The sequence below is a fragment of the Phacochoerus africanus genome, chromosome 6 (assembly GCF_016906955.1).
Source record: "Phacochoerus africanus isolate WHEZ1 chromosome 6, ROS_Pafr_v1, whole genome shotgun sequence".
Taxonomy (NCBI): domain Eukaryota; kingdom Metazoa; phylum Chordata; class Mammalia; order Artiodactyla; family Suidae; genus Phacochoerus; species Phacochoerus africanus.
The window spans coordinates 10,395,367-10,409,482 of record NC_062549.1 but is presented as its reverse complement, the minus strand read 5'-3'; the positions used below and the strand labels follow the sequence as shown (position 1 = coordinate 10,409,482).

The window sequence follows — 14,116 nt, the reverse complement described above, 5'->3', positions numbered from 1 at the left end:
ATATACCCGTAGCTATGCTTTTAATTTAAACAGATGATTCTAGGGCAGAGAAAAGTGTATGACGTGGTGACACGGTGACAAGGGCTGACAGAACAACACAGATGCAAACGAGCTTGATGGAACATCCACGGACAAGTCCCCCTCGTTTCTAAAACTGCGTGACCAGACGCAGCCTTTACACCGCGGAAACATAAAAAATAAACTAACGATGGTGAACTGGAAAAGAACACGGGGCTTTAGACACAGAAGTAGGACAGTACATTCCCACAAAAAAGCATTGACTTACTCTCCTAGACTTCGAGCAGGAAGGGCAAAAGCAAGAGAAAAAAAAAGGCAAAACATTTGAAAATATAGTTAATTTCATTGAGGGTTTTATTATCTCAATTTAACCACACAGAGAAAACATCATTGTAAAAATAATTAATACCAGATCTCTTACACAACCTTTACAATCATGATAAACTTTGGGTGATAGGACAATAAAATATCTTTACTACGTTTCATTTCGGCTCATTTGAGAATGGAACAAAAAAGCTGAATGGAAGAGCATGAGGCACATGTTTCTCCAAGATAAAAGGGCTGAGAAACCACAAAGTGTGTGTAAAAGGATCAACACCTGAGTGAAAGCTAGTTAATTACTTGGAAAATCTACCAAGAGTGACAAATTGTAGGAAGATGCCCGTTCTCCAAGCGAAGAGAATGCAGTAAGAACATCCAGTGTATCAGCAACCCCTAAAATGCGATGGTGAAGGGACAGGAAGCTGAACCGGCCGTTACACACTCACAGCTTGTGCACAGCGCGCCCCGGAGGCCAGGGTGGCCTCTTTCTAGCACCCAGGAGCCTCTGGACCAGACAGCACGTGCTCGGTGAATGTGCATGAACGTGAATGAACCTGGAGGAAAAAGCCTGTTGGATGACACATCCTTGTAGGGCTATTCTACACGTGATGAGCTCAGGGTTCGAAAGCGCGCCCCGAACACCCCCTAAAGGCCTAGGACCATGGAGGTGCCGAGGACGCGCTGCCGGGGATACAGCCCGCTTCAAAGGTGGACGCTCCCACTTCGGCCACTCACTGTCCTGCGCTCTCGTGTAGGTAACAGAGCCGACCGCACACTTTACCAGGTAAGCTGACTAAGAGCAAAGAGGTTATTATAAATGCTAGTCATTTTCCTAATAAGTCATTCCTTTGTCTTTAAAGGGCCAGAGTCCCTCCAGCTGAAACATCTCATTGGAAAACTAATCATCTGGGGAGGAAGGGGGCATAGGAATCTTGAAGAAATTCCCCCTTCATGTTTACTTTTAAACCAGGGTCCACAGCCTTGAACTCACAGTAATCTGCTCCACTCTGTCCTCCCTGGGTGGGGGTGGGGGGGACTTTCTGGATGATGATATGACCGAGAGACTACACACCAAAGAGGCAAAGAAGGCTTTTGCCCACCAAGGCCTCTAGTGACAGTCCCCAGGACAGTGACACACAGCATCTACTCAAGGAGGCAGCAACGTGTCCATGATACTGATAAAGAACAATTAGGGCAGAAAATCGGATCAGATGGTGAAGACCTGGGCTATGGAACAAAATAAGAGGCAGGGACAAATGAAATCTACAGAGCCTCTGCTTTAGACCAATGAAATCACATGAAAATTACTCAACTATGGATCTGAGGTCAGGGGTCTCGGCCACACCTATACCGCCCAGAATGCTAAAAACAAAATAAAAAATATCCTTGAATATTGGTTCTTTTTTGAATATCAATTCTCATTAAAGGCTAATTCTCTCCTTGGAACCCTTTTTGTCTTTAACATCTCTGTAGCTGTCCACATAACTCCTAGTCTTGTGAATGCTTTAAAATTATGGATTTCTTACCTTCACTGGTTTGCTAAAGCCTTAAAATAAATGCCGAGTTCTCAAAATAAAAACACTTATCTTTCTTAAAAACAAGAATGCAGGAGTTCCCATTGCGGCTCAGTGGGTTAAGGATCCGACGCTGCAGCAAAGTGCAGGTTGAAGATGCAGGTTGGATCCTGTGTTGCCGTGGCTGTGGTATAGGCCTCAGCTGCAGCTCCAATTAGAATCCTAGCCTGGGAACTTCAATATGCTGCAGGTGAAGCAGTTAAAAGAAAAAACAACCCAAAGCCAAACCAAAGAACAAAAACAAGGATTCAGATGCTAACTTATAAAAACGTATACCCTGTAAACTTACTACTTTAAGATGCTCCTTACATATATTTATTTTTGGCCTAAATGAACATTAAATTCTGAAAAACAAACAGATTGAGTAGGCCTTGTTTTACATCAGAAAAACATGGTTTTAAAGGTGAATCAAGGAGTTCCCTTTGTGGCCCAGTGGTTAAGGAACGGACTAGTATCCATGAGGATGCAGGTTCGATCTCTGGCCTCGCTCAGTGGGTTAAGGATTGTGAGCTGTGGTGTAGGTCGCAGATTTGGCTTGGATCCCGAGTTGCTGTGGCTGTGGTGTAGCCAACGGCTGTGGCTCTGATTTGACTCCTAGTCTGGGAACCTCCATGTGCCGTGAGGTGTGGCCCTAAAAAGACAAAAGACAAAAATAAATAATAAAAATAAATAAAAAGTAAAGGTGAATCATGTCCCTGAAATGTAGGCTTTGACCTCAGAGGCCTATTCTATTAAACTGAGAAGGAAGGAAGCAACGGGATTCAGAATCTAGCATCAACAACCCTAAATTAACTACTGAGTTTTATGGCCTCAGAAAGCCACCTAGATGATTATTTCTGTACTTTGGCAAATGATGGCTTAGCAGGCCACTCCAGATTAATGAAAAGAGGATTCTCTTCTTCGCAAAAGTAAAGCTTGGATTGTTAACAATAATTAATTAAACGAAAGAAAACACAACCAGAGGAATGAAACAGGTTCTGAATCCTTTGATAGCACAACAAAAATCAACATATACGGTGGAAAGAGGAATGCAAATAAGAAACTCACTCAGGCAAACAATCTAAAACTAAACTTAAATAATGAACAGGGAGCTCCTGTTGTGGTTCAGTGGGTTAAGAGCCCAACAAGTATCCATGAGGATGCAGGCTCAATCCCTGGCTGGCCTTGCGTTAAAGGATCCCGTGCTGCTGTGAACTGTGGTGTAGGTCGCAGATACAGCTCAGATCTGTGGCTGTGGCTGGCAAGGTGCAGCTTCAAGTCGACCTCTAGCCTGGGAACTTCCATATGCTGCACCTTTGGCCCTAAAAAAGCAAAACAAAACAAAAAAACAAAAACAAAAACAAACACCAAAAACAAACAACTTAAACTAAAACCTGGGCGAAATTCCATGATGTGAGCCAAGACATGTAAACTGTAAAATGAAACCATGATACTATTTCCTAGCTCAATTTCCCACTCTCTATTAGCAGCACAAATTACCTTACTTTCTGATTAGAAAGCCCTCTTAACATATAAAATGTATTAAGAAGTAAAATGTCAAACCTTTAAAAACTGCAAGCAGTGATTCCCTCGTTGACTCAATGGGTTATAAATGTTTCCAGCATCCAATTTAAAACCAAAAAGCTATTTATAGAAACTTCAGATTTCTAATGTAAGGTATGAATGGAGTGGGCAAAGGACTCCTTGGGTTTCCTCTTACTAAATATTTACTGAGTAGTTTTGGGGTGCCAGGCAACGTATCTGATACTGTGAAAGGAAAGATGAGCAAAACAGTGTGCAAACTAGGCTGTGCTACTGAGACAGAGCAAATAAAAACGCTTTATGGATAGCATCATTAAAAATTAAATATTTTCAGAGTTCTTGTGGTGTAGTGGAAACGAATCCGACTAGCATCCATGAGGATGCGGTTTGATCCCTGGCCTCCCTCAGAGGGTTAAGGATCCGGCGTTGCTGTGAGCTGTGGTGTTGGCCAGCGGCTACAGCTCCGATTAGACCCCTGGCCTGGGAACCTCCATATACCACAGGAGTGGATATAGAAAAGATGAAAAAAAAAAAAAAAGTTATTTAGGGAGTTCCCATCGTGGCTCAGTGGTTAACAAATCCGACTAGGAACCATGATGTTGTGGGTTCGATCCCTGGCCTGGCTCAGTGGGTTAGGAATTCGGCGTTGCCGTGAGCTGTGATGTAAGTTGCAGATGCAGCTCGGATCCCGAGTTGCCATGGCTCTGGCGTAGGCTGGCGGCTGCGGCTCCAATTCGACCCCTAGCCTGGGAACCTCCACATGCCGTGGGAACGGCCCAAGAAATGGCTAAAAGACAAAAAAAAAAAAAAAGAAAAGAAAAGTTATTTAGCAAATAGTTCTTTTGGAACATTAGGCTATTATAAAAGCTTAAGACAATTAACTTCGTAGAACACCTGCCATAAGTCAGTAAAGATTTTTTTTTGTCTTTTGTCTTTTTAGGGTTGCACCTATGGCATATGGAGGTTCCTAGGCTAGGGGGTTGAATCAGAGCCACAGCTGTTGGCTACACCACAGCCATAACACCTCAGGATACAAGCCATGGCTGTGACCTACACCACAGCTCATGGCAATGCCAGATCCACGACCCACTGAACAAGGCCAGGGATCAAACCTGCATCCTCATGGATACTACTCGGGTTCGGGTTCATTAACCACTGAGCTGTGATGGGAAGTCCCAAGGTTTTTTTTTTTTTTTTTTTTAAGAATTTTGACAAGGAAAAAATGAGTCTACCCAAAATCCAAGGATCCCATTTAGAGCTCAAATTCTTGCAGCTTCCTTTAATGGAGTCAGGTTGAACCCAGTCGGGGTGAGCAGACTGAATGATTTGATAGTTGCTTTTAACGTCTCAGGTTCTTTTTAATTTTCTTAATTTTTATTTTTAAATTTTGGGCTGTACCCATGGCTTGTGAAAGTTCCCAGGCCAGGGATCAAATCCATGCCACATTAGTGCCACAAGTTGCTGCAGTGACAATGCCAAATCCTTAACCTGCTGTGCCACAAGAGGACATCTCAGATCCTTTTTTTTTTTTTTGCTTCTTTTTTGTCTTTTTAGGGCCAATCCCACGGCATATGGAGGATCACAGGCTAGGGGTCTAATCGAAGCTGTTGCCACCGGCCTACACCACAGCCACAGCAATGCTGAATCCTTAACCCATTGAGTGAGGCCAGGGATCGAACCTTCAACCTCATGGTTCCTAGTCGGATTCGTTTCAGCTGTGCCACGATGGGAACTCTCTCTAGTCCTTTTTTTTTTTTTTTTTTTGGTTTTTTTGGCCTTTCTGGGGCTGCTCTTGCAGCATATGGAGGTTCCCAGGCTAGGGTTCAAATCAGAGCTGTAGCCACCAGCCTACGCCAGAGCCACAGCAACACGGAATCCGAACCGCGTCTGCGACCCACACCACAGCTCACGGCAACGCCAGATCCTTAACCCACTGAGCAAGGGCGGGGGCCGAACCTGCAACCTCATGGTTCCCTAGTCAGATTCATTAACCACTGAGCCACGACGGGAACTCCCTCAGGTGCTTTTTTAGATCACTTTATACTCCTCAAATAGCAGCGCTATGGCAGACTCTCTGGTGGACAGCCTTCTTTCATATTTAGTAAGTCGTTAAAAATCATTACCTGCTAAACATATTGGGTGAAAAGAGATGATAAACAGCATGAGAATGGGACAGACATGCTGTGAAAGATCAATTTTACTTGTAAAAGACTCTGACTATAGCACTAGTAAAAATCCATCATTTATTTTTATTGTTATTTTTTTGTCTTTTTGCCTTTTCTTGAGCCACTCCTGCAGCATATGGAGGTTCCCAGGCTAGGGGTCTAATTGGAGTTGTAGCCACTGGCCTACACCACAGCCACAGCAACGCGGGATCCCAGCCGCGTCTGTGACCCGCACCACAGCTCATGGCAACACCGGATCCTTAACCCACTGAGCAAGGCCAGGGATTGAACCCGCAACCTCATGGTTCCTAGTCGGATTCGTTAACCACTGAGCCATGACGGGAACTCCCATCATTTATTAATTTGGGGTGGATTTAGACTACACCAAGTCCATTTCCTGATGTACACAGGAGGCTTACAGCCAACTGTGGTGTCCAGCCAGCCCGAGCAGACTCCATCAGTCTATATGCAAAACAAAAAGGGACTGTCGTGGTTCCTTTTTTCCCCCCAAAAGGCTTGCACACACAGAAGGGAGGTAATTCCTTGTGCCAAAACAAAGCGAGGAGGTGCCTAAGTGCACACTGGCCAGAACAAACCCCGCAGTCCTCTCCACCCGGGATCTACCTCTTACTTCCTCTATGCGGGTCTTCCTAGTGCTCTTACCTGGAGAAGTCCTCCCAGGAGACAGCTCTTCCTAGGCCCAGCGACAAGCACCTCCTTCTTCTTTTTTTGCTTTTTAGAGCCACACTCGCGGCACATGGAGGTTCCCAGACTAGGGGTCTAATCAGAGCTATGGCTGCGGGCCTACACCACAGCCACAGCCGTGCAGGATCTGAGCCGCATCTGCGACCTACACCACAGCTCATGGCAACAACGGATCCTTAACCCACTGAGCGAGGTCAGGGATTGAACCCGCAACCTCATGGTTCCTAGTCAGATTCATTTCTACTGTGCCATGATGGGAACTCCAACAAGCACCTTCTAAGGAGTCTCAAAGCCCAGGGGCAGATGCTGCTGACACTGGATGGTGTGTGTACATGGCACACATACCTCCCTGCCCACCGAGGCCTGCTTCCAGGGGTTGGCAGGAGCTCAGGGTTACAGGGCTGCAGTCTCCTCTTGCTATACGAAAATCCGACGTGTGTATAAAAACTGGTTTTGGGGAGGCAGGAGGAGAGGGCTAGTGTTGCTCCATCAGGAGAACCCTCAAGCTTGCTTAAAGATGAGTGTTGCCAGTGCAGGGCTTCCCGTGGTTTGTGGGGAGGCCTGGTTTGTTTTCGTTTTGGACTCCTGAACCCCTTTCAGAAATTTTAGGAATTTACAAATAGTCGGTTTGTCAATCTGAGATAATACGATGAGGAGCTGACAATATAAAAATGTGGTATTTCGTGTGATTATTATTAAATACGGCATTTTCAATACTGTACTTAAACTGAATCCATAATAATTTCATCGCATCAACAGGCAACTGTTTCTCTTCCCCCACGGAACAAATGGTGCCCACTCCTGAACGTGCCTCCCGTGAGTGTGCGGCCAAGGTCCTCCACCATCAGGTCTGAGTTTTCACCTCAGGGGCTGCATCTCTCACGGCTCTAAGCTGCTGGCAGCCTGCTGAGCGTGCCGGGCAGTTTCTCAGGTCTCTGGTTTCCTCTGCTTCCTAGCTCGCCTCCTCCTCACCTCTTCCAGCATCGATACCACTTTAGGTCCAACTGCTGGGTCAAAGGGCTGGCTCCCTCTACGCTCCGCAAGCTCTCTGACTAGAGCTTGATGCCTGGAACAGTGGCTGGCACACACCAGGTATCCACCAAATGTTTGACCAAACCAATGAACAAATGAGATTAATAATTAAGGATCTGTACTGTATCCCTCTAACACCTGCCTTGCACTGCACACTCCATTTCAACATGCAAGGACTACCTCACTTTAACTTCCGGAACTCCGGGGCAAAACCTCCATGGGCTCTGCTGTGTCACAGTATTTCTCGAGCTCCCTTTGTGGCTCAGGGGTAACGAACCTGACGAGGAACCACAGGGATGTGGATTTGACCCCTGGCCCTACTCGGTGGGTTAGGGATCTGGTGTTGATGTGGCTGTGGCAGCCCTGATTCGACCCTGCGAACTTCCATATGCCATGGGTGTGGTCCAAAAAAGAAAAAAAAAAAAAATTCATCTATTTCCCTGGCAAAATGAGATGGGCCCCTTGTGGCTCTTAGGAAAGACAGGGCTGATCTAGGAGGAAGTGGGGTGCACACAGGAAGGCCCAGGAGGGTGCCCTCTGAAGCGCACATGTTAAAGCCAGGGTGGAAGTCTGGTCATGGAATTGGGGGGGGAGGGGCATTTCTCTTTAGAAGGAGGCAACTAACAGACCGTTTCTACTCTGTTTCTATGATGGGTACGCCCTGCATTTTTTTTTTTTTTTGCCATTTCTTGGGCCACTCCTGCGGCCTATAGAGGTTCCCAGGCTAGGCGTCAAATCGGAGCTGGAGCTGCCAGCCTACGCCAGAGCCACAGCAACGCGGGATCCGAGCCGCGTCTGCAACCTACACCACAGCTCACGGCAACACCGGATCCTTAACCTGTTGAGCAAGGCCAGGAATCGAACCCGCAACCTCATGGTTCCTAGTCGGATTCGTTAACCACTGGGCCACGATGGGAACTCCCGCCCTGCATTTCTTATTCGTCCCCCAGCGGCACCCTGGCGGGAAGCTCTCACTAGGCTTATGCTGCGGATGAGGAAACAGGAGCGGCCCCGTGGACGCAGTTAGCCCTGCCGGAAACACCCATCACCTACTTCTTTCTGATCGAGTTGAAGAGAGGACTTGATTAAGTCTCGGAGCGCAGTCAGCTGCTTCTTTTCTTCATCCTGGGTCTGTTTGATCTGTGAGAGAAAAAAATTTCTATCACTTATTTTTTATACATTGATGAACAGAGTTTGAATTCAGCCAAATATATCCTACTCAGCAAACAATTCAATTTCTCCTTATTAAAGTCCTTCAGACATGGCCTCATTTTTGACATGAAAGGCACCATCTTCACATCTTAAAGCACCAGGGAGTTTTGAAATCATCGAATAACGCAACATGCTTTCTTATTAAATAACACATCTAGCCTAGACAATTAACTCTGAAGTACTACTGTAAACAAAGTTAAGGAATAACACTGAGTCATTTGCTTCTGGTTTTTCAAAGGGCGGGATGGGACTATCACAGTGTAACCGGGTGGGCCAGAAGACAAACCCTGAGAACGACCCAAATCCCAAGAGCTAACGCATATATGAACCTTTACAGAGTTTCTATCAAGGCAAGGGACGGATGCTCCTTTTCTTAGTCACTTACAACTTCAGTGCAACCCGAACCATGTTAACTTTATAGAAAATCTGATCATGAAGAAACAAACAAACAAACAAAAAAAACCAAAGCAAATCTGAAAAAAGAACCAGCCGTGTATTTTTACAGTTCCATCAGAACACAGGACGCATTTGGAAACGCATTTCCATATTTGAACATATGGAATTACACTCCTAAAACATGTGCTCGAGATTTCTATCTATGCACCTCCCCACCCCCAAAAGTTTTCCTCTTGATTTTCCTATTATAAAAGTAAAACCTAGATGCTAGGGGAAAAAAGAAGAGGAAACATAAAACAAGCAAGCCAACAAAAAAACCCCCCAAAAATCTGGAACCTGTTTCTACTCAATTTTTATCCTTCCAGGAATAAAATTTCTTTCTCCAAGTGCTGACCAAAGAGCATTCGTATGTGATGCTACTGAACCCAGAAGGGCGAGCCATTCGGGACCATCTACTCCTCCAATGACCTGAAAACACACCTGGGTACATCTGCCCAGGGGTGACATCTCTGAGTTAAACCAGGAAAAAAAAAAAGTTTATCTGCCCAGGTTATGCTGACATCACTTCCCTGTGTCTTCTTTTCTCTAATATTCTTCTAACATGCATTTCAAATTTACTGCTATTTATCCACAAAGGCAAGTTAAAGTACATGCATTTTATAAAGTACTTACATTATATAAATCAGCAGCCAGTTTTTCAATGTACTGCTTCAATTTATCAGCCGTTTTCAAGCCATCTTGAAAGAAACTACAAGGGGAAACATCAGAGATTTACTGGCAGTGTTAAAAAAAGTGAGCTACAATTACCTGAAAAATCTGAACACTTTCATATATATAGTGAAAACTATATATATGAATAGTAAACTACCATACAGCTATATAAAACGCAAACCTAGTTTCAGTATTTTACAAAGAAGGACCAATGAATGAACTAAAGGCACCATTTACATGTGTTAGCAGGTGTCACGTGGACACTGCAGATAACAACTGCGGTCTCAGTGCACTAATTTCATAATGTGGACACCCAGCCACACAGGAGCTGTCTTCCCGGTTGTGCCATATTTGACTTCGAAAGACGGAGAGATACATTTACCAGTGGAATATCACGAAGGTGAACTGGACACTAAGGAGCGAAATAAAGGCCAGAGGACAGTGAGCGTTCCTTCAATTCCCTAATGACCCCCTCGTCCCAACTCGTTTGAAACTCAGGTCATCAAATCAGTGACACCAACAGACTTGGGTGTGTCCAAAGGGGGCACCACTTCACCCTGAATGACTCCCAGCACTGCCAAGCGTGGAGCCTTTATCCCACGCCCAGACGCTGACTGGTCTCGTCATTTCTTTTACAGCCCACAACAACCCTAATGAGCGAACGCGCCCCTCGATCTGTTCTCCACTCTAAAGGATGGACTGAGGGAGTGTTGCCGATGCGCCCTAGTATCCCAGAGGATGCAGGTTCGATCCCTGGCCTCACTCAGTGCGTTAAGGATCTGGTGTTGCTGTGAACTGTGGTGTAGGTGGCTGATGCGGCTTGGATGGCGAATTGCTGTGGCTGGGGTGTAGACTGGCAGCCGTGGCTCTGATTTGACCCCTAGCCTGGGAACTTCCATATGCTGTGGGTGTGACCCTATAAAGAATAATAAGAAAGGAAGGAAGGAAGGAAGGATGAACCGAGGCCCATGGTGAGCAGACAGCTTGCCCACGCTGCCAACACAACTAGTTAAGTGACAGAACCGGGATCCGGTCTGGGGCCTGGTTCTGACACCCCTGCTCTTACTACCAAGCAAAGAGATTACTTGCCTGAGCACGTGAACTCAGGAGCCCTGTTTGTGTCTGTGTTTAGAATGTTCCCCACGCTGCTGGAAGCTTCTTCAACCACGCCTCCCTGGCAGACTATTTCTCAAGGCATGAGAGGAAGGGGTCCTTGAAGACAAGGACAGTCTCACATCCCCACATCACAGTGGGCCCAGCACAGAGCAGATGCTCAGAGGCTAAGAGTGAAGCACTACCAAGAATTCTGAGGGCTCACTTTGGGATCCACATATATCCTCTCAGCTTAATAGATTCGGTGACCTACACCGTGTATCATTCCAAAATTCTCTAAGTTTCAAAATCATTTAAGGTTCACACCTTTAGTAGAAAAGAGAAACCTAGGTTTAAAGAGTCCTTCGGCAATAGGAATGGGAGAAAAGAGAGCTTTCTGGTTAACTGTTTAATTGGACAGCTATATGCAAATTCTTTTTTTTTTTTTTTTGCTTTTTAGGGCTGTACCCGCGGCATATGGAGGTTCCCAGGCCATGGGTGGAATTGGAGCTTCAGCTGCCAGCCTACACCACAGCCACAGCAACATGGGACCAAGCTTCCTCTGTGACCTACACTACAGCTCACGGCAAAGCTGGGTCCTTAACCCACTGATTGAGGCCAGGGATGGAACCTGCAACCTCATGGATCCTAGTCAGGTTCGTTAACCACTGAGCCATGAAGGCAACTCCTGTAAGTTCTTACCTACTATCATTCAGGTTTTCCTTCAGGGATGGAAGTTAATCTTCTCAGTTCAGAATTGAGTAACTTTTATGTTCTGGCTTTTTTTTTTTTTTTTGCTTTTTCTAAGGCCGCTCCCACGGCATATGGAGGTTCCCAGGCTAGGGGTCAAATCGGAGCTGTAGCCACCGGCCTACACCACAGCCACAGCAACGTAGGATCTGAGCCGCGTCTTCGACCTACACCACAGAGCATGGCAACACAAGATCTTTAATCCACTGAGTAAGGCCAGGAATTGAACCCACAACCTCATGGTTCCTAGTCAGATTTGTTAACCACTGCGCCATGATGGAAACTCCTATCTTTCTGGCTTTATCTCCTACTATTTCCCCCTTAAAAACTCTGGCATCTAGCCATGCTCTGTTATTTCCAGTTGTTCCCCCAGCCTTTGCATATGCTGTTCCCTCTGCCTGAAACGCCCTTCCCCACTACACTTGCCTGCCCAACTCTCATTCTACCCTGGCTCAGCCAAGCCGCTATCTTCCCAAGCAGCTTTCCCCAGCCCCGTCCGTCAAGGGCACGGCATCACTGAGTTCTGGCTTGTGCTCAGGCCAAGTGCCAATGCCAGAGCAGCAGGCAATGCTCTGCACAGAGGAGGCCACCCATAAGCATGAACCTGAACCAGCATCTTCTACATCTGGGAAGGAGCGTCTGCCAAGGAGGCAGACATATGGTTACAAAGTTAATCACAGCAAAACCCATTTTAATCTCTGAGACTGCACTTAATTTCTGGAGAAAGGTTTTGCAAGTAGAACAAACACTTGATGTGTGTTGTCAGGACGTCTTACAACAGATCCCAAGGGTGTTGGGATTTATAGCCTAGAATCTGTGCTTCAGGACTTACCAGCTATGGGACTTTGGCAAGTGACTGAACTTGTGCCCATGTCATCTGTATGAAACGGGGTGAATGATACAGATAACACACGTGCAATGACTCAGCAGAGTGCCAGGCGGTGGGGAGATGCTCCGTAAAGGCTGGTTTCCTTCCCTGGAGCTGCACAGGTTTATCAGAGGAGTCATTTCTTTCTCAGAGGGACACGGATTCTTTGAAGATATTTTTGTAAAGGTGTTTCATTTTCGCTTTCAACATGAAGGGAAGTTAATCGCTATGTTAAAAACAGAAGGAAGGGGGGTTGAAGCGAGGATGCTCCTTTCCCGTCTGCCACGGGCCACAGGCAGCCAATTTAGTTACAAGTGAGTAAATGTAAAACTCACTTCAGGAAGCCTCACCAGCCACATCGCAAGTGCGTGGTCGCCACCTGGGGCTGGCGGGGACCATGTCAGACGGCAACGCATACCAGCATTTCCATCACTTGGGAAAGTTCTATCGGAGCATGGTGCTCCAGGTCAAGTCGGAGCCAACAGATGTGCACAGCACGCAAGGACTGTCATAAAACACACATTTTACAGAGAAAGAGGGTACTGTTTCAGTCTGAGGTGGTGGTGATAAAAATGCAAAGTTCTTGCAGCAGCAGTAAGAGCAAGCTGGCAGGGGGGCAAATTCCAATTAAAAGGTTGATGAAAGACGCAAACGGTCCATTTGCCTGTGCTTAAATTTCCAGAACATCACAAACCCAGATGAAGAAAAACCATGAGGTGTCACCGTAACCCACGGCCCGGTGCAATTGCTGCACACAAAACAAATCATATATATAAATCCACCTTCTGAGCAAGAAGAGTATTTTCTTTCCCTTTTGATAACTTCGTTCTCTAAACATCTTCTACAAAGGACCATGTATTACTCGGGCAAAACAAGATTAAAGAACTGACCTTCAGCAGGGAGCACAGGGCTGAGCGGAGCCCCTTTCAGATGGGGATTCAGGGCCAGTTTTTGGTGCGAAGCAGGAGTGAGGACGAGAACCTACTGGGGAACACAGCCCGACAGTGGTGAGGGCCACCACAAAGCGCAAAGGCCAACGGGCCGTCCACTGCACGGGCCCTAGGGTGAGCAGTCCCGGGGGGCTGGGTGGGACTCAGAGCCACAGCCTTCCGCCACGACGGCACTAGCTTCTCTGCTCCCTTCCTGCCTCTCTCTGAGCTGGCTCTGGGTTCAGCGGAAATCCACGGGCTTAGGAGTCATGGACGGGGGTGTCTGGGCTCCCAACCTGACTGCCTGCCTGACCTCGGGCAGGCTACCGACCCAGTCTGAGGACGAGCACGCTCGTCTCCAAAGGTGGCCATTTTCCGGCTTCAAGGGGCATCAGATGAGCTATTAGAGAGGAAAGGGTCCTGTTACTGGAAAAGGAAGCACAGGTGTTAGCGCTGATGACCTGTCACTCAACTTGAACATGAGAACGCTTCCCCAGCACGGGGGGAAATGAGCTATTAGCACATGACGTCCCCCCTGTCCCTTTGCCAATTTCCCTGTGAACTACTGAAATAATTTGGAAAGTAGGTGATGACGATTCACAGTAGTAATAATAATAACGATGGCAGCTTGCATGGAATTGAGTATTTACTCCGTGCCAGTCACTGTTACGCACGATCCTTGCAATAACCCCCTTTAAAGGTCTTGTTATAATCCAATGGGATAGACAGCTCTAATTAGTAACCTGTAAGACAGAGAAGGAAACAGACCTAGAGCGGCCAAGCAGGTGACGAGGTCATCCAGCATCACGTGCGGAGTTGGGA

General features: G+C 46.5%; 1 protein-coding gene across 3 annotated transcripts in view; it reads right to left on the bottom strand.

Annotated features, from left to right (window-relative positions):
• The window catches only part of ASAP1 (ArfGAP with SH3 domain, ankyrin repeat and PH domain 1), a 344,270-nt gene that overhangs the window by 64,903 nt on the left and 265,251 nt on the right, over positions 1 to 14,116 (bottom strand). For all 3 annotated transcript variants that reach the window (XM_047783238.1, XM_047783241.1, XM_047783239.1), the window contains 2 exons: positions 9,617 to 9,692; positions 8,390 to 8,476 (listed from right to left, as the gene is read on the bottom strand). In XM_047783238.1, coding sequence (XP_047639194.1) covers positions 8,390 to 8,476; positions 9,617 to 9,692 — 163 coding nt within the window. The remainder of the gene's footprint in view (positions 1 to 8,389; positions 8,477 to 9,616; positions 9,693 to 14,116) is intronic.